This window comes from Saccostrea cucullata, unplaced genomic scaffold (assembly GCF_032062105.1).
Source record: "Saccostrea cucullata isolate Sc308-1 unplaced genomic scaffold, CSIRO_AGI_Scuc_v1 ctg120, whole genome shotgun sequence".
Classification (NCBI taxonomy): Eukaryota; Metazoa; Mollusca; class Bivalvia; order Ostreida; family Ostreidae; genus Saccostrea; species Saccostrea cuccullata.
In genome coordinates this window covers 571,482-593,266 of record NW_026937312.1, presented here as the reverse complement: position 1 = coordinate 593,266, position 21,785 = coordinate 571,482, and the positions used below count along the sequence as shown (strand labels likewise).

Genomic DNA, 21,785 nt, shown 5'->3' with positions numbered 1-21,785 from the left:
TGAGATTCCTTCACTTCCCTTGTCCAGTAAGGTTTTGTGTGAGGGCTGAATCTCTTCACCGGCACAGTTTCAACAGCACATGTAGTTAAACAGTGTGTGAACGACGTGTTGAATTCATTAATTTCACTTTGTGTTTGGGGAATAATGTTCTTAAATCTAGTTTCTAATTGTTCTGCTACATGTAATTCGTAGGAACTTATTTCATTTTCTTTAATTTTGTGCCACGCAGGTGAGCTATCATTCAAGTTTTCAAGTTTATGTTGTTTGCTATTTACATCGAACACGGCTATCACAGGTAAATGATCCGAAGTACTCGATATCATTCCTTCCTCTAGAATGTCATAGGATCTTAGTAACATTCCCATGTATGTATCGGTAAAAAAGTAATCTAGCGTAGTTTGGTTTGTAGTAAAGGTACATGCATACTTAGTAGTATACAAAAGGTCACTTGCATATGGGCAACGAAGATTATTTTTTTCTACAAATTTTATCAATTCTTTTGACTTATAAGAATTACAGCGACCCATGTCTCTTTCCAAACAGCTAGCATTAAAATCACCTCCTATAATTACATGACCGTATCTAGAATAATAATCATATAATTCTTGTAATTTTGCTATTTCATCTTTGTAAAAATCGATTGCATTCTTAGCTGGAAGGTACACCCCAACAATATATATTTTACCTATATTAGTATTTCTACACTCGATACATATAATTCTAGAAGAATCAATATATATTTCCTTAACATTAAATGAATAGGATTTTCTTATAAGTAATGCAACACCAGATTTTCCATGAAGCTCATTTGCCTCTTGATTCTCACATTTACTAAATGCAAAGTAATAAGGGTCTATGCTGTTTAAGTACCCAGAATATTTAGGTGCAAGTTTGTGTTCTGTTAAAATTGCAACATCACATTTGACATTCTGTAATACGTTTGTGATACATATCGTTGAGGATATGACTCCCCTGACATTCCAGTTCAATAGCCTTAATTGCATTATCAAAAATAGAACACACACAAAGTTCATAATCTTAACTATGCTGTATGTACAATGTAAAAATATGACAATTAACATGTCTAGTATTCGGAGTCCCAATCTTCACGTGTCTTGCGCTGGTCGCATAAATTAAACCATTCTTGCTCACTATACCATTTTCGACAACGAATTCCTTCTGGCCAGAATCCAGGGGATTCAACGATTTCTGAGCACAATGGAGAAATGTTAATTTTGGCCGTCCTGACTGAAAATCGGCCTCTCGGTTTGAATAAGGCAAGATGCGTCACGCGGACACCTTTATTTTCAAGATACTGTAGACGTACTTTTTTCCGCGGGGTCATAACTCCGCGGAATCTCAATTTCTGTTTAATCCGCGGGTAGAAAATTACGCGGATTTTCTTGACTGTCACTATATGCCTTACATTTATATTAAGTACGCTTGGACAAATTTCCGCGGATTATCTGTGACCGCGTACATAGCGTTAATTAATACCACGCGGAAAAAAGTACTTCTACAGTAGTTCTTTATACCATCATACGTTGTTTCCTTATCTACACCGGATAGAAAGTAACGAGCCGCTTTCTTATATGTGATCCCCTTAAAAACATCTTTGTGTATGCTTTTAGCTTGCTCATGTTGTTTTGGTCGTGGTTGATCGTCGACCGTAATTGTACAGGTGTCCCCGTTATAATTCACCGATCTGGCATATTTCTGCGTGTGGTATTCAGAGCATGACGGCGAGTCGAACACGTTTTTCGCAGGGGTATCACTGTTATTATCTGTCCTTTTAAAGCTAGGGGCGCTCTCAGGGGTATTGGACTTTTCAAGGGTTGAAACCATTCCGTCCTCTTGGGACGAATCAGCATCATTTGTGTCATGTGGGTTATCCATACTAGCGCGAACGGATTGGATACCTTCAATTATCTGTGTGGAATTGGGTATTACCGTTTTTTCACAGTCGTCAGATCCCCGATGCCCTGTCTGTTTGATTTCATCGGAATGTTTGGACAGAACGCTTGCATAAGTTTTGTTTGGACTCATTGAATTGACCTGTCGCTGGAAATTTTGCGTAACCTTTGTGAGTCGTTTGAGATCATTTGCTGTTTTAGTTTTGAAAGTCTGACATTCTAACCGTTCATCTTCAATACGTTTAAAATTGCTGTTTGCAAGCTTTTGGAAGCAGTCATATTTTGTGAATTTTGATGTTGATTCAGCCTTTAATTGTTCATAATCGTGAGAAAGTTGTTCATGCTGAGATCTGAGTGTTTGTAGGTCAGAGGTCAAAGCCTTGATCGTTTTGTCTTTTGACCGATTAGATTCTTCTATTTCATTCATACGCTGTAAAAGAGTTTGAATGGAGACACGAAGTTCGATCACATTGATTTTTGAGATGTCACAAGGAACAGGAGTTGATTTGCTTTTGTCAAAGATTTCGTGGATACTGGATTTTTCGCCGTGCGCAAACATATGTAACATATAACAGTCTCTCGCATACTTCAAACTACAGGTACTACTTTTGGTAGTTTTCCTGTTAATGAGTTTCCCTTTTGGACAATCGGGGAGTTTCAATATACGTGAATGTAAAACATTCCGATACGACCACACCCTGCTTTCATCATGCCAGAGGGGGCATCTCAAAATGCAAAAAATAGCAAATTTTACTTTTTTTATAGAGTACTACAAGATATGACGTACACAATAGATTCACATGAAAGCATAATAAAAATATTGGAGATATTCTCAAATTTCTATGTTTTAAATTTCAAGAGCGTATGTTTATCACTTTTTCTTTAATAATAGTTTTATTACCCCCTTTCTTTAGGAGATACAGATTATCATAACGTCAAAAACACACTGCAACGACGTCAACCTACCTATCAGTTGCAAAATCGATTAAAAAATCAGTTATATAAAATTTTGTTACATATTTTTACCTATAATTTCTTAATTTTGTTTAATTTTAATAATTAAGCGAAAAAAGTTCCAATAAAACAGTAAATGCGCTTCATTTTACTATGATGCGCGAAATATTGCGCAATGAAATCTATAGTCGGCCCCCTTAAAAGAATGCTGTGTTACAACGCACTTTGAAAAATTATGCACTTCGAAAAAAATTTTCAGAGTGCGTTAAATTTGGGACCAAATCAACGCACTTTGAAAAAATAAAATTTCTTTTCAAAGTGCGTTGATATCGACCATATTAACGCATTTTGAAAAAAAAAAATGTATGTTTTGGTCAATATTCTTGAAAATCTTAAGTGTGATAAATGATTGAACCTGTTAGATAGCTTTTCGGTGATAAAGTCACTTACGGATGTGAAAGTGAGCGATTTTGATTTTTCCATACTTTGAAAATTCTTTTTCTCTTAAATGTTTTACTGTGCTTAATTTTTTTCCACTTTGCATGCATTTAATGTAAACTAAAATTTATTGAAAGTTTTCATCGTCATACCACTTATGCAAATACATTTATCTGGGTGTAGCATAGGCATCGGTAGCAATGGGGGGGTCTACACACAAATATTTTGCAAACATATACATCATGACATTAAAAATTGGGGCTTACCTTGGGGGGGGGGGGGGGGGGCACTTTCAATTTGCTACCGACGGCTATGTATAAGAAAAAAGAGTTTGACTGAGAGACCTTCTATACACTCATCTTCTTGTTCTCAATGAAAGTAAATCAATACATGTAAAGAAATACGCACGCTAACTCTCGATTCCCGCCTACATTTTGGAACCATTTCATTCAAAATGAAGAGCAATTTGGCCATAAAATCTTTGTTTAATACAAAGAACAGTTCAATGGTAATTGATGAATTGTCATAATACCAGCACTTAACAGTAAATTATCCAAAATTCCAGCTCGTGAAAAAGGGGGGTAGACGATATTTTCCATTGAAATCGGAGTTTCAGGCATCACCATATATAATTTTGAAATAGTCTTGGATATGATTAAATGTTCCTTATATCTTTTCTTTTGTCTTAGGCAAATAAATAAAACATGAATACCTCAAAAAATATAATGTTTCAGTTGTAAATCGCTTTGAAATTGGTGGAAAATAAAATTTTATCGTTTTTTGTCAATAAACATATATTCCCCCTCCACATGGTAAGAAAAAGGTTATGTACACTCTTAACGCACTTTGAAAAATATTTTCTAAGTGCGTTGAGTATGTCCCAAATTTAACGCACTTTGAAAAAAATTTTGAAAGTGTGTTGATTTTGTCCCAATTTTAACGCACTTTGAAAAATTTTTTCAAAGTGCGTAATTTTTTCAAAGTGCGTTGCCACAATGCTGGAGTTTCTCATTGACAACATTAATTTATTTAGCCTTCAGAGACCAAGTCTTCCAACAAGTAGGAATTTCGAAGGGTATTAACTGTATACCTTTATTTGCCGACCTGTTAAATATTCCTACGAGGCAGTAGACATAAATTCAAAAAGATTCTTAAATTATATAAAAATTAGCCCACAGCATTATTTGTGGCCTTCAACTCAAAATTTATATTTGTAGTTATGTCGACGACGAGTAATCAATTAAACAATTGTTTCTTCCATTCATATGTCGAATTCATATACCCAAGTGAACTTGAAACAAAGAACATTAAAGAGCTTGTCACATATGTTTCATATTTGAGTGTTATTACAAACGATCGTATTTTGGCTGTGTGTTTTTATTAGGTCTTAGTGATTTTTACTACTGACATTGAATACGAAATGTTTCGTGCCTGATCTATGCACAGACTCGCGGTCCGTATGAAGGTGTAGGGAAGGCTTACTCTTCAAAGGCACCTGATCCCATCTTTGGAATTTCCAGGGGTCCGTATTTTATGCCCTGTTCATATGTTTTTAGTTCTATCAAAGTTCATTATCTTCACATTTTTCATTAAAAGTTTTTATAACTTAATTTTGATAAATATATTTCTTTAGAAAATTATTGCATAGTGGAAAAAGTGTACATGTATTTAGATTTGATGCCCCTATATGTCATCTCTGAATGACAAGTGATTAGATCATTTGACACAAAAATTTGTAAAATTGCAAATTTATTAAAGAGGAACATGGTATATATGTATCTGCAATAGCAATCCCCTGAGTTGAATTTTATTTTCATTTTAAATTTGCATAAATTTAATATTTCATTTTTAACAAGTAATGATACATATTTTTGCTAAACTTGTACATTTATTGAAACCATTGTAAAATGCTAACAAGATATTGTCAAAAATGTTTTTCATGCCTCAATATTTTTTAAGTTTAATTATGTTTTATTCCTACAATTAGATTGTCCTATATCTGTCGCCAAATTCTGTCTCAACATAGTTTCACAGTTGATAAACTAAGTTTATCGACTGTAAACTATAGTTTACATCTGTAAAACTATATTTAACACTTTGTTAACTATAGTTTACATCTGTAAAACTATATTTAGCAGTTTGATATGTTTACGAATCCAATCTAAGTTTATCTGTCTGTAATTAAACGTTTACAGTAGATTTTGTTGATAAACTTAGACTTCACCTCTGTAAAAATATGTTTTACAATCGTTAACTATAGTTAAACTTGTAAACCATAGTTTATAAATTGTGAAACTGTATGATATTATGTTTTGCAATCGCAAATGATTGTTTTCAGTGTGAAGTATAATTTACGGTTGTGAAACATAGACTGTTAACTATTTTACAGATGTAAAATTAGTTTTTTAACTATAGTTTACAGTCCGTAAACATAGTTTACAAACACATCTAATTTTCGACTTTGAATTATGTTTTGCTCATTTTTGTGAATTTGGCGTGCCATACAAGTACATTAAGATAGATCGCAGGTAACCGAAGCCATTGCCTTATTAGAATTCGAAGCAATTGTTAGATGACGTTGTTTTCAGAGGTGAACAACCTTTGTCGCAAATTGTAGGATGTTACTCGAGGAGTCGCTGTTTTTCATCAAATAACTATCAACTGTCATTTTCAGTGTACGCGAAAATTCTCATCAACGACAATTTATTATTAAATTTTGGGGTTACGAGATACCAACTGTTTATATAATCATTTTATAACAATTTGAGTTTCTCAGAAGACTAAAAAACATTATTGTTATAAAGATTGAAAGAAAACAAAGGTCGATAATCTATAAACTCTGTGAAAATTATTTTGGTCTACTTATTTGTTTAAGTGGAGGAAAAATTGAGATAGCGAACCGTAATAAGGCTCAAAAGTACATCCAACAACAGTCCAGTCAGGATCAGAGCAAACACGGGCCTCTTATACATCAGAGGTTGGATACGGTGCCATGGAGGAGTGAGCATCCCCTGCCCACCGGTTACACCTGCCATGTGCTCTGTCATGTTTCGGGAAAAGGGAAAACTCCTTACACAATTCGGTGAGTAAGTAGTGACCTAACAACTAGTAATAAAACATCACTTTGATCCCTGAATGAAATGTTCTTAAGTCGTAGGGAACTACGAGATCATGCTTACAAGCGCTTGTTTTCCGGTTATTTGCTATGTAGTTTAAATGCATCAAATAGGCTAGTATTAAAACGCTGACGTACATTCTTATCACCAAAAATTGTCTTCATGTGCTATATGGTCAGGACCGTGGGATTTCCTTCTTTTGAGTTGCTAACAAGCAGAGATATTTCTTCGGGAGTGATGGGGCCACCATAAATCTCCCAGTACTTCTTTGCACATTCTCCTTCTTGCCTACATCACGTCAGGCACTACTAGGTATCAATGATTTCCTAGGTGCAGAATTCACAGTTAGTGCAAAATTTTGTGCATGCTGATTATCATTTTTGTTACATGCGGCAACAACAGTTAGCATAAATACATTGAAAATTTATGTCCTTTAGCTTTTTGCTAGCAATTTATTTCATGCCAGTGTTATACGGACATGTTCGTTTGACCTTTTTTCTGTTTCTATCCTACTGGATTAGTCCATTTGTCTTCTAAAAGGGGTGACACAATCATTTCGCGCCGAAATTTTTTTTTCAGCCTTTTGGCTAGCTGGAATTATGTTATTGTTTGATGATCCTGACGTGGTTTCCACGAGTGAACAACCTTTGTAGCCAATTGTAGGATGTCACTCGATGAGGGGTTGTTTGTTTTCCAATGGCTGTCAACTGTCATTTTCAGTGCTAGCGAAAATCCTAATCGAAGACGATTTATTATTTAATTGGGAGACTGGCTGGTGTCAACTGTTTATAATCATTTGGAAACATTAGGATTTTCTCTGAAGACTTGTACTTCATTATGAAGATTGAAGGAAGAGGAACGGCCATAATCTACACACTGTGTTGAAATCACTTTGGTCAATCTTCTAGAAGTGGATCTATAAATGGCGCTAGGGAAATGAACTTCTAACGATTAGCTAACACTTCATTCATGAAATGATCTTGACCCAACGTTAGTTGTTTAAATCAATGGGTGAAATTTAAGGTGGAAGTTTTTGATCTACTAAATAAAAATCAAGTTTCAGAGCAACGTTTGTCAAAATGGAGAGGTCCGTTACGATGGTCACAAAAACAAAAAGTTCTGAGAACAACAGATTGTTTGAACCCCCACGAGTGAACCCTTTGTAGCCAATTGTAAAAATGACTTAATTGTTTTACAAAGCTAATTGTAATTAAAAATTAAATCGAAGACGATTTATTATTTAATTGGGGGACAGTGGTGTCAATGTTTATAATCATTTGGACTGATTCTCTGAATATTTACTTATTATGAAGATTGAAGGAAGAGGAACCCATAATCTACACACTGTCTCACTTTAATCTATACAGAAGTGGATCTATCAATGGCGCAAGGGAAATGAACTTCTAATGATTAGCTAACACATTCATTAAATGATTTGACCCAACGTTATAATCAATGGGTAAAATTTAAGGTGGTGTCATCTACTAAAATAATAGTCAAGTTCAGAGCAATGTTTGTCAAAGTGGAGCGGACGACAGTCACAAAAACAACTGAAAACGTGTGTGCTAATACATTCCAAATTAAATTGTGGAAACTATTTACTGTTCGGTATTTCTTATCCGAAAGTCTCCTATACTACTGAATTAATGTGACGTAGAGAACCACAGAATGTGCATCGTCTATTTAACTATACAGACATACAGACGGATGGGAACCCTCTATACAAACGTGGGTATAATGATATGCTTAGTATGTATGTAGGTTAAACTGAAAGCATGTGTGCAGTACATCTTTTACTTCATTGACTGTAAGACTTCTAGACACTTCTATATAAAATCGATGTTAAGTCAATCTTTGTCACATACAAATTAAGATTGATCAAGGGTAGATGCAATGAATTGCTAAGTCAGCTAAATACACAGCAGTATCGCAGCTTCTCTTCTCTTACCCACAATTAATTTAAAGAGATTTTCAACATGATACTTGTATACTGGTTTTTGAAAAAGGTCGAACATTTTACTGCATTCCGTTTGATTAAAATTATTTTTATATAACCCCCCATTTTTTTCTCCTTGCAAACAAAGTTTTTGAGGAATGAATCATCTTATCCGTCTCCCTGTCCGTCCGACAGTCCCAGTGCAATGTTGTCCGACCTAAAACACTTGAAGCTTATGCTTGATGCAGAGCTCGAGGTTGCGTATGATCCGACGGCGTGTCATGACCTTGACCTTGTCAACAAAGCAAGTTCAATATCACTGGCAAATAAGTAATATTTTTTTGATCGGGTCATAACTTTGTAATAAAGAATCACTGGAGGCCCAGACTTAGTGCAGAAATTGCTTATGACCCAAAGGTGAATTAATTACTTGACTAAAGGTCATTCCGACAAGTCAAAGGTCACCTGCAGAAAAATGAAAAAAAATGTCCACACTTAGACTTTAACTTGGAATAGAAAATCTCTGGAAGTTCATAGTTAGAGGAAAAATAAATTATGATCCATGAATGTGTCTAAAATTTGATTAAAAGTAATTCCTTCAAGTTCAAGGTCACTAAAAGAAAAGTGTGAAATCTTGTCTGGGACATGACTATATATGTAATGGTGAATCGCGGAGGCTCATTTCGGTACAGATATTGTGTATGATCTTGAGGTGTTTCGTGATCTTAAGACAGGACTTTTTCAGGAATTAAGGGTCACTGATATAAAAACTAATTTTTTCACAATAAAATCTTACTTTATTTACAATAAACTTGATTTGACTATTAATTATTTTATAACAAAAAGAGGGTAGCCAATCAGCATTTTTGTGAACATTTTCGAAAATATTTTTTTTAAGGAAAGTGCCCCCCTCTCTCATTGATACGAAGAACGTGACACTGATACAGATAAATGTAATTGCATAAAAATTGCTGTATATAGTGGAGCCACAGGCACTTGTTTCTGTGATAAATTTTTAAACCATAGTATAATTATACCATGGGTTAAAAATTTATTACCGAAACAAGTACCTGTGAGTGGAGCTTATGTTTTTATTATTATTATCGATGATTTGTAAAATCATTATTTAGGCCTACCTGACACTGAAAGTGTAAAGAGTGCGTTTCTGAGGAGGGGTACTAATTTTTATTCGGATTTAGATACATTGTGTTATTATTATACTACATGGGTTAAAAAAATTAATTCCAAAACTATTTAATGTCTGGGCTACATTACCCTCGTTGATTTACTACTACTATAAACTATATAAGCAATTCTGAAATCCTCAAGAACGAAATTACGAATGTCCCCAGCAATCCACCATAGTTAATATTTCGGAACTGTGTAGTCCTCATGTTTCCTTTTACAATCTACAACAACCGGAAGTCATACTGTTTTGCACAAGTATTGGAGCACGTGTGGACAGTTTCAAGCAAAATATCTATGGTTTCAAGACTGTCATATGGGTGTAACAAAGCAGTACCTACGTTATGTACCTGGGCCAGTCCTGGGACTTATTGGCGGACAGAAATCAAATGTCGTTTTCTTGGACATAAAAGGCGTGAAGGGGAAGTACTGTGCAGTCGGGGCTTGTGAAAATGTTTTGGTTTGGGATCTCAGAACAGGAGAAAAGGTATCAAGCTAAAAAAAGACACAGTAAAGGCCTATATTTTTTTTTTCAAAGAAAGAACAAAAAGTGTCTGGTTACAGAGATTACTGTCCTTTATTTATAGAAATAGAGAATTTTTCGTTTGATATAAGAATTTTTCAGTTTTGATTCAATTTTTCTTGCATGTTTGACATATCTTAATTAGTTTGGTCTGTTGTTAGCTCACCTGTGCCGAGGGCTCAAGTGAGCTTTTCTGATCTCATTTTGTCCATCTGTCTGTCCGTCCATCTGTTAACTCTTCACATTTTTGACTTCTCAAGATCCACAAGGCCAATTTTAACCGAATTTGGTACAAAGCATCCTTAGGTGAAAGGAGTTTATTTTTTTTTAATGATGGGCCAATACCCCTCACATGGGGAGATAATCAAGAAAAGACAAAAATAGGGTGGGGTCATTAAAAAATCTTCTTCTCAACAACCATTGGGCCAGAAATGATGTTATGTGGTAATTAAGGTCTTCCGTTTCCAACGGAAGACCTTCTACTGATTCTGTTGGTAAAGATTATTATTCTTTTTTTTCTTCTGCTTCCTAGACCGCAACTTTGTGGCCTCATATCTCACTCATTTCTCAACGGATTTCGCTCAAATTTTCAGAGGTTATAGACGTTTATAAACTCTATCAGAATGCTGACTAAAATTTCAAAACGTCACTTCCGGTATTGAGTTATTTCCCTTTAAACGAAAATTTATAGGCTTTCGTTTCCAAAAAGGCTCAGAGACGGAAGCTGGAGAGAAATTCTACTGATTTTAGATAAAAAAGGATTGAAGTTGTGCACATCGGTTTTTGTTTTTCGATTTCTCTATTCAATATGGCGCTATATAAGGGTAAAAAATTAGAACGCTTAAAAGAACCAAAAATTACTCATATTTTGCTTTTTATCTTCTAAACTAAAAATATTTTGTTAAAATATATAGAACATAATTTGTGCAGAATAAGAAGATCTTTCAAATGATATGTTGAAAAAAGGGCTGACCCCTAAATTAAGGGATCTAGAGGGGCCAAAAGTTTTTTCCAGATATCTCAAAAAGTATTGAGAATTTGTTATACATCAAAGAAGCAAAGTTGTTGAAAATGTCAAGCTTAATCTAATGGAGTCGTCAAAATGTTTTATCGCTTCCGGCCAAACCGGAAGTAGTCGGAAAACGAGTATTTTGCCGTTTTTGACAAGTTTTTGGGTAACATATGTCTCTGGGAGCTTAAAAATAAATTTTCCTTGCGTCGTGGTCACTTCCGGTCAAACCGGAAGTAGCAAAAAATGGCTTATTTTTGCATTAATTAACATAGCTTTAGAGGATTCAAAGCATTTTTTGGCGTTATTTCTCATTTTTGTTAAAAATGAAAGCTACTTCCGGACAAACAGGACGGAAGACCTACTCGTTGCTTTGCAACGAGCTTTGCTCTAGTGTAGATTCATAATTATAGATAGTTTTCGACTGACCTAAATTTAGCAAAAGTTACCTCCCATTGGCAGCCATATAGGAGGTCCACATGCTCATATTGCTTCATTATTCAACCAATTTTAAATTTTCATAATTGCGATTTTGAATTAGGAATCATTATTTTTCTGAAGTATATAAATTTTTAGAAGCCTCCTTTAATTTAAAAAAAATATTTAATAAAGATTTTTCACCAAATATTTCAGCTATATTTTCTTAAACTTGGTAAGACAAAGAGGAAAACTCACCGAGTCGATCTCCAATATGGCGACCAACGGGAGGTAACTTTTGCTATATTTAGGTCCATCGAAAACTATCTATTGATCAAATCATGACCCACAGGGGTTGGGGCGGGGCCACAATAGGGAATCAAAGTTTTATATAGAAAAAATAGGAAAGAACTTTAAAAATCTCAAGAACCACAGGGCCAGAAAAGCTGAAACTTATGTAGAAGCACCCTGGGGTAGTGTATATTCTAAATTGTTCAATTGAATTCATGGCCCCAGGGGGTTGGGTGGGGCCATAATAGGAAATCCAAGGTTTACATAGAAATACATAGGAAAAACTTTTTAAAACTTCTTCTTAAGAACCACTGGGCCAGAAAACTGAAACTTATGTGGAAGCATCCTGGGGTAGTGTAGATTCTAAATTGTCAAAATTTTGACCCCCTGGGTAGGAGGGGCTGTAGGGCTAGGCCACAATAGGTACCTATTACAAGGTGGAAATCTGATAAAGAATGACATCACTGAAGTTACTCAGGTGAGCGATGTGGCCCATGGGCCTTTTGGTTTATTGTTAAATTAATAATTAAAATGATTAATGTCCTACGGAGCCAGTTTCCTATTAAGTCATACAACTTGTTTCAGTATTATCTCTTTTTTATCAGCATGTATAAAAATTTACATCATTATGCAGTGATATCTAATGATGAAAAAAAAAATCACTTATCGTGATGTGTCTCCTTTGAACAGCACAGACATAATTCGGGCTTAAATATAAATTCAGAATTTTTTAAAATAAAATTGTTTATTACAGATAGGTGATTTACTTATAGAGAAATGAAATCATTTCACTTAGGAATCTTGACATTATGAATAATTATTTTAATTATGTTTTCCAGCATATAGAACTACAAGGAGAGAAGAGTGAGGTGACACAGATTGCAAGGTCACCAGACAAGAGGCATGTTGCCATTGGATACAGTGATGGTATGGTCAAGGTCTTTGACCTTCACACAGGAGAGGTCAAGGTCAACTTCAGTGGCCACAAGTCTGCTGTCACAGCTTTAAATTATGACCATCAAGGACTTCGACTTGTTTCTGGTGCAAAGGTATTTACAATGAAAATTTTTTTCGATTCAGTTGTTTTACTGGTTGTGAATGACTGAAATCCAATAACTGCATTCTTTTAGATATAAATTAAAATAATTTTTGATGTCTGAATGGAGAATAAATTTGATTCATTTTAGAGTCGAGATATTTTGCATATTTTCACAGCAAAAAAGTGTGAATTTTCAATATTTGTATTAAAATATACCTACAGATGTTAAATTAAAATTTTGAGAGTTTTAATAGACTTGCATTTTTGATTAGAAATAATAATTAAGAATATTTTTGTAGGACACAGATGTGATTGTTTGGGACATTGTTAATGAATCAGGTTTATTCAGGCTGAAAGGTCACAAAGGGCAGATAACTCAGGTCCAATTCCTAAAGGAAAAAAATGTCATAGTTTCAAGGTATGTAAATTATTATACCTCGCACTTGAGACAAGTGAGGATATATAGTGGGGGGGGGGGGGTGTCAGTCTGTATGTCCATTATAGTTGGGGGAAGCCATTCAATATCCAAATCTTGTCTTTACACCACTGAATGCTATTTAATGAAACTTTTACAAAATCTTTATTGCCTGGCAAAGCATTGTGCACTATCTCTTCATATTTTGATTGGAGAAATATATTGGGTTTCCAATAGAAAAACATGCAAAGTGTAACAAGCAAACGAGTAGAATTTATCAGCTTATAGGTCTGGGATAGAATACTAGTATATATAGTGAGCTTGCCCCATTCACATTATTGCTAAAACGAACTTGTAAAAGGCAAGGGGGGGGTTTACATTTTTGGCAGGGCTGACAACTTTCATTTCACAAGCAATCAGCCCTGCATGTTTAGTTTATTTTACAGTGAGTTAAAAATACTGATATCTATACTGTTATGTAAACCATTAAGCTTCTACAGTTTTGAAATGCTTCCTTTAGTTCCAAAGACACCTTTATCAAGTTCTGGGATTTGGACACACAGCACTGTTTCAAGACACTAGTGGGACATAGAAGTGAGGTAACTAACACAATCCAGTTTGTTAAATTTATAAAAGGATAGTATCAATAAATTATTTTACAGCAGAAGTTAAAATTTCCAATTTTTCTGCATGATTAGAGACAGCAAATGCAATATATTTTCATTGACATATACTAAAGTTGCTTGTGGCAATTTCGGAAGTTTTAGTTGTTTCTAAGGTGATAATATTTGAAATTTATAACACTTTGTGGTTAAAGGAATAAAATCTTTTTTTTTTTTGATTACAGGTATATGACTTTGTGATTGTAAGGAATGGTCGGCGATTGATCACAGGTTCAGCTGACAGTGAATTACGTGTGTGGGATATTGAATACCTAGACAGTTTGGTGAGTGAATAGTGTGGCTCTAGATAGGGGTCTCCATTAACTAGCCATAAAAAATATTAAAAAATGAATTTGTAAAATATATCAAACTTTTCTTGTTAATCTAAAAGACTAAATGCCACACAAATATGATAGAAATTGAAATGGCAGATGCTTTTCAGTAAATTGATTGTGCTGAGATGTCATCTATTTAATATATTAGTGTTGTGTATCAGTATGGAGACCAAGAAAAAAAAACTGTGAAGTAAGTAGTTTCACTAGTTTGTCTATTTTATGTATAAGTAATAAGAGCACCTGATATTGTAGACCTTGGAAGAGGATGAGGAGCCAGCATTGAAGAGGATTAAGATTGAGGAAGAGGAGGAGGACAAGAACATGGAGGAAGAAGAGGAAGATCTGGTAACAACACTAAAATTAGAGGGAACCATTCAATTAATAACCGTGTCATTTTTTCCTGTTTCTTTATCAGTTTCTTTCTCAATTCAAATGAAAACATTAAGTTACATTTTACTCTCCAGATAAAAAGTCCAAAAGGAAAATTTAAGCTACATGTACTCTGATAAAAAACTTTGGTATTTCTCCTGCTTGAAGTTTGAAATGGATCCAGACTGTTCTGGGAAACATAATTTTGACACATCTGTGTTATGTTTGATATACAGATTTTGACATTGTAAAAGGATACACATTACCCTTGAAAAAAGTTTTATATGAAGTCAGATACTGTTATTTTTAGCACATACTGAAGTGTACAAAGGTCGGCTCTGTGATGAGGCAGGGCAGAGACCGTCTGGTGTCCATGACAACAGATGCCACTGGTTCTGTTCTCTCTTGTCATGTAAGTTTTACATGTGTTTATCATTTACCCTTAGAGAGGTCATTATTGGTTTAAAGTGTATATTTGTTTCAGTTTGTATTCTTTTTAAAAAGTATCTAATAAATACATGTCTTATGTTTAGGGAAACAATAAATTCCTGGAAGTATTCAAATTGCCTTCTCAAATGGATCTAAAGAAGCACTTGGGTAAAAGACAGAAAAAGCTGAGAAGGAAAGCAAGGTTATTACTAACAGAATCACTGATTATGATTAATACATTCAAATCTCAGACAAACACATGTATATATAGAGGTGGTCAGACTTGTTGTGGTTTGTTTACAGAGATACAGGGACAGAGGAAGTAATGGAGGCAGTACTAACCGTCAAAGATGAAATCGTCCAATATGGCTTCCACAAAATGGTAGCCAATATTGCTTTTCATTAGTTTGTCCGTAGTTTTGTATGTTGTTTTGGAGAATCCTCTTTTCTTCTATGGTCATCTCAGTCTCTTAAGGTGTCATTACGACATAAAACTAAGGTAAAGATTTTTTGTGTGTTGTGTTTACATGTTAATTGAAAAATTAACCAAATGCCTTAAAACTTTTATTTTTAAAAGACAATTATGATTTTTGTTAAATAGAGTTTTAATCATTGATTTTTAGCTGATTTCATTTTATTTTCTCAAAAGAATGTTTATGTTTTACAATATGGCAGCCAATATTGAATTTCTCTGATTGTTTATTTTTAAAAGAAAGCAATCATTGATTTTTACTATTTTTTTTTTTCTCCAAAGAATGTTTATGCTTTACAATATAGAATTTCTTTGAACTGAAAACAAACAACTATTTTCTGTCTTTTCTTCAAACAAGACATTTATATTCAATATCAACATTATTTTTGCAAATGAACTTCAGAATTAATATTTTACATTTATGCCAACAGGTCTTAGTTCTACTGAATAACAATATGTTACAACACTGCAGCCTGGGGCTGGACCAGAAGCAATCTGACCCCCAGGGAATGGCCAAACTAGCCCTCCCTGGACACCGGACGGATGTCAGGACGCTGTGTTTCAGCTCAGACAATACTGCCATACTGTCAGCCAGTGCTGAAACAGTCAAAATCTGGAACAGGTAAAAGTCTCTTAACTAGACAGTGAAATTTTCCATATTGAACCTTGTATAGTATACACTAAATTTTCAGTTTCATTATGTTTCATGGTATAAATTTATCAAACTATTTAATGTCAGTTTGTGTTAGGCTTGATAACACTGTGTTTTAAAGCAGCTGTGTATATTCACTTGTACGTGAGCTACATTTGTATACTTGTGATTTCAGGGCCTCGTCCCAGTGTATAAGAACTATGAATTGTGACTATGCCTTATGTTCAGTATTTGCCCCTGGTGATCGACACATCATTATTGGTACCAAGGTTTGTTATTGGGTTTTTTTACATATACATTACATATAAATTAGAGAGGGCATTTCACTTTCAGTAGCATGTAAATATTTCCTGAAAAAATAAAAATCTTGAAAATTATAGAGACAGTGTCAGAAAAATATGTGTATGTTTTTGAACAAAAAAATGCTAAATTATGTCCATTCCAATCATAAGCATTTCATGTTCCAGATGTTAAGGATGCAGAAGAAGCACAAGATTTAAGTTATTTTAGCACAGTTCTAGTTTTCTAGCAATACTAATAATGCATTTCAAGAATCTTATTTTAATCTGTATTCATTTTATTGCTTTTTTGTAGAGTGGTAAGTTACAGATCTTTGATGTTGGAAGTGGGGGGCTCCTAGAGGAGAAAGAGGCCCATACAGGGGCAGTGTGGTCACTCTGTATGTCTCCAGATAGGGTAAATATTGTAACGTTATTGTGAATTTAATTCTGTGTCTTAACATGTGTACAAATACAATTCATGATTCAGCTTCACATAATTATGCAAAGACAGTAATTAAAATTAAAGTACAGAGTAACATTTAACACTAAATGTGTACACATAATGTGAAGACTTTGTTTTGCTACTTTCTGTCAATAGAGGGGGATAGCCACTGGAAGTGCTGACAAGAGTGTTAATTTCTGGAACTTTGAGTTGATCACTGATGAGAAGTTTTCCCTCACAAGGTATGATACTGTAGATCAGTTAATTTCTGTAACAACTTATTTTTGCTAGATAGTCAATTACTGGTTATTAGTGAGACAAATTTTCCACGAAATCTGGTCAGCCCTATAAAAGGAATACTTTATATATAGGCTAGAATCAAATTTTCATGAGCACACTGTTTGGCATGATTGCACAAAAATCAAGTTCTCACGCATTGTGATTTACAGTAAATTAATCTGAGAAATTCGGGGGTTTTTTGGTAGTGTAAATCATGGGTAATTTGGGCATTTTAACTTATGGGAATTTTTTTTTCTTATTTGTGCAGTAAGAGACTTACACTTGAGTTGGAGAAAACATTGAAGATGGATGAAGATGTTCTGTGTGTCAAATACAGGTATGTTTTAGAAAACTCTTTCATTTGTCATTTAACATTTATCTGAACGGTCTTTAATTATTTTCATGAAGTATTTTTATGAAAATTATTTAAAATAAAGAGGTAATATGATTTAAAAAACACTATGAATGTTGGAGAAATATGTAAGTCGTTTTTGATTTGACAGCCCAGATCATCGCCTGATAGCGGTCTCTCTGCTGGACAACACGATAAAAGTCTTCTTCGCTGACACTCTGAAGGTATGTCTGTGTGTGATTTTTACAAGAATAAAACAGAACATGTTAAACAATATACAATCAATCAATCAGAACATCTTTAAATGCATGATACAGTGAAACATCATCTATTATTAACATGTATGAACTATCAGGATAAAACTTTTGAAGTATCCTGGTATTAGACATATTAAAGTGGAAATACATCATGAGAAAGTAGTTTATATTTTCAAGTCATTTTGCACTGTATTTATAGTATTCAAATTATCATTGTTCAAAATGTAGAAGTTTGAAAATAGTTACTGTGAAATCACAAATTTTCGTGGGTGGTTAATTTTCGTTGTTTTCGTGGTATAAAGAGACCCACGAATTTATGTCCACCACGAAATGTAAAATGTTACATACATAACTACTCAATAATTCTTCATCCATGAAATCAAATCCCCATGAATCAATGATTTTTACTCCAACCATGAAAATTTGACCCCACAAAAATATATGTGATTTTACAGTATGTAAATTTTTTGGTTGTTTCTGTATCTTTCCTTCTGGTTTCTAAGCAGTTAATTTTTCCTTTATATCAGTTTTTCCTGTCACTGTATGGACATAAACTCCCCGTTACCTGTATGGATATTTCACACGATAGTACACTCCTGGTATCTGGGTCAGCTGACCGTAACATCAAGATCTGGGGGCTCGATTTCGGAGACTGCCACAAATCACTTTTCGCTCATGATGATAGGTAAACATCTCGAATTTAAAAGTGCATTGCTTGAAATATGAAGGATGAAATCTGATTGGTAAGGATAATACTTTAAGGTCTACAATTTAATATGTATGAATTCATCTGACTTGATAACTGTGAAATTTCTTTTATTTATTCAGCGTTATGTGTGCCCAGTTTATATCTAAAACTCACCTCATCTTTACTGGTGGAAAGGATGGGAAAATTAAACAGTGGGATGTAGACAACTTTGAACACATTGTTACCCTTCAGGTACATATACCTTACAATGATTTATAAAAATTAAAGAACAAGAAAAGTTATTTCAAATCTTCAGTGAGAAAAAAAACAAAAAAAAATGAGAAAGACCTTAGCACCCATAGTAATTTATAATGTAGTTAATTTGTACTTATGTGTGTATTTGTAGGGACACCATGCGGAGGTGTGGTGTATGACGGTCAGTTCCTCCGGGAACTTTCTCGTCACAGCGTCACACGACAAATCCGTCAGACTGTGGGAGAAGACAAGGGAGATAGTGGTACTGGAGGAAGAGAGAGAAATGGTACTGAATCTAACATACTCAGGACTTTATTATTAAAATGCTCTTTACTAGTCACCTTTAATAATGTACCTTACTTATAGTAATCAATAATGATTTATACCCTTTGGATTGATTTTATATTTATTCAATGGTTATTTATGATGCAGGTATTACTCTCCTGTATCTTGATTCCATAATGATAGTTTTTACTCTTTAAAACATTATTTTGATCCAAGAGTTCCTCTTTGTTGATTCAGTAATGGTAGTTTTAATGATGAGATTTCAGATTATTCTCAAACATTGTATATTGTGACTTAAGGAAAGAGAGAAAGAGGATGAAGAAGCCATAGGGGGAGAAACAGTGGTCCCAGGAGAAACCAACACAGAAGTCACACTGGCAATGCGGCTACCTCAAAAACGCATAGAAACAGTTTCAAAGGAGTTAGTAAACTTTAATAGTGCAAAGTAAAAGAATCATTTATTGCTTTTGGATACCGTATATTTGGATGGAAATTTTAAGTGTATTTGATTTCAAATTTAACTTTGAATTGTCCTTAAAAACTGGTAATTTATTTTTAGCGAGATGTTATTTTAGCGATTTTAAAATGCATATTAAGGAAGCTATTACAAATAAAACGCAATTAATTTTTAGTGATATTCAATTTTAGCGATCTCGGCACCCTCGCTAATGATGCCAAATTAAATCCTCGCTAAAAATTCTACTTATACGGTATGTTAAATACAAAATGCACAGGACACATCCAGCTTTTGCCCTTTCTCAGATAGAAAGGTAAAGAAATAATTTTTTTCATTAAATGTTTCTTGGTTTTGTTTTTTTTTTTAAATATATAGAAGTAATCTTCATGATGACCAATATCTCAAAGACTCTAAAATTACTAATTTTCATGGGGTTTAATTTTCATATATTTGAGGTATTGAGAGACCCATGAATTCATGACCACCTCGAAATGTAAAATTTCAAATGCATTACTACTTGACATGCAATCAAATCCCCACAAACCATTATTTTTATCTCGGATCTAAAGAATTTGACCCCATGAAAATGTGTGATTTTACAGTATTGATATGTCAAAGTCATTTGGCAGTCCCAACCCCGTTACCTTGATATCTCCAACTCTCAAATACCTCAAAATTTAAACTTGTTCATGTTCTGTATCAGATTACAAGGTTTACCTTTATTTAATTCAGAAAAATACAAGCATTTTTATTTCTGGTTGACAGGCTGAGAGAATAATGGAAGCATTGGACCTTTATAAGGAGGAATCAGCCAAACTGAGGGACCATAAAGAGCAGTGTAAGAGGAAGGGAAAACAGGTAACCACTAGATATCACCATCAAATTCTACATGTAAATTATGATTTCTAAAGAAAATATTTTTTTTTGAAGCAGTTTGTTTACACCTGTATTTTCGTCTTTAGTTACCTCCCCCTCAACTGAATCCACTGTTAATGGCGTACAAGTGTGACACACCAGAGAGGTATATGTTGGAGATGCTGCGAAAAATTAAGTCAAGGTAATTTGAATCATAAAATACATCCACTTGTATTTATTTAAGGACATTACATTAATAATAATTAACTTGAAAATGAAACATAAAATACATGATGAAATACACCATTTGAGGATGTTACATATAAACAATTTAAGTAAAGACATCATTAAATCTTTTCAGTGCGAAGTTTTTACATCTTTTATAGTATCCTTACAGAAAATAACAATCCGTATGTAACAATCCGTGATCTTTTCACAGTGAGCTGGAGGAATCCCTTCTAGTCCTGCCTTTCTCCTATGTTGTGGACTTGCTGAAGGTCCTGGAGCTATTTATAGACTCGGGATGGGAAGTGGAACTCTCCTGTCGCTGTTTGTTCTTCCTTCTACGCGTTCATCACGGCCAGATCACCTCCAATCTTGTACTTCTTCCCGTTATTGATAGACTCAGACAGAAGACGCGAGATCGAGTGAGTGAGCTCAGGGACACAATTGGGTTCAATAAGGCGGGGTGTGAATTCATTCAGAGACAGATTGAATTGTCACAAGACACAATCTTCTTCAGTGATGCCACAGGGAAGTTTAAAGAGAAGAAGAAAAAGAAAAGAGCCATTTTAGCTGTGAAAGTGTAATGCCATAGATACCATATTAAAATAAATAAGTTAATCTGCAAGAGTTTTTTTGCACTTAATCAAAGAAATGATAGTACGTGAAGACAGAGGAATGACCATTTCACAAATGCTCTTGTCCTTAAAATGTTATTAACATTGCTTTCAAATTTAAAACTTTTTCGTCTATTACTGATTATGAATTTCAAGCTTCTGTAATATTAGTAACATATCAAGAGATCCTATTGGTTGTCAACAACAAATTTGAGAAATACCGTATAAGTGGAAATTTTAGCAAGATGCAAATTTAGCGATTTCTTCTTAAAAACTGGTATTTCATTCATAGCGAGAAGTAATTTTAGCGATTTTAAATGCTCACTATAGAAACTAGTACATATAACACGCAATTTATTGTTAGCAATATTCAATTTTAGCGATCTCAAAAGCCTCGCTAATAATGCCAAAATTAAATACTTGCTAAAATTTCTACTTATATGGTAGTCACTTTTATTTCAATTTACTTAATAGAAATGATACTTTTTACACTTGCAGTTACAAAGCAACTAATCATAATACATGTATATCCAAACCACAATTCTCATACACGTAAAATAACAGTTTATTACATAACAATAAAATTTTACAGTTATCAGCTTCAGTTTGTAATGCATCCCCTCCTCATCTTCGCTAGCCA

At 34.0% G+C, this 21,785-nt stretch overlaps 1 protein-coding gene across 1 annotated transcript; it reads left to right on the top strand.

Moving 5' to 3' along the window:
* The first annotated feature begins 9,776 nt into the window (after positions 1–9,776).
* Positions 9,777–21,149, top strand: LOC134247902 (WD repeat-containing protein 3-like). The gene is made up of 22 exons (XM_062730312.1): positions 9,777–10,029; positions 12,622–12,831; positions 13,121–13,239; positions 13,757–13,835; positions 14,084–14,182; positions 14,486–14,578; positions 14,913–15,014; positions 15,136–15,233; positions 15,335–15,425; positions 15,935–16,125; positions 16,331–16,424; positions 16,750–16,851; positions 17,035–17,120; positions 17,426–17,494; positions 17,661–17,733; positions 18,294–18,451; positions 18,595–18,706; positions 18,861–18,995; positions 19,294–19,404; positions 20,217–20,309; positions 20,414–20,508; positions 20,746–21,149. The coding sequence occupies exons 1-22, from the start codon at positions 9,859–9,861 to the stop codon at positions 21,113–21,115; spliced, it is 2,751 nt and encodes a 916-aa protein (XP_062586296.1). The 5' UTR covers positions 9,777–9,858; the 3' UTR covers positions 21,116–21,149.
* Positions 21,150–21,785: the final 636 nt, after the last annotated feature.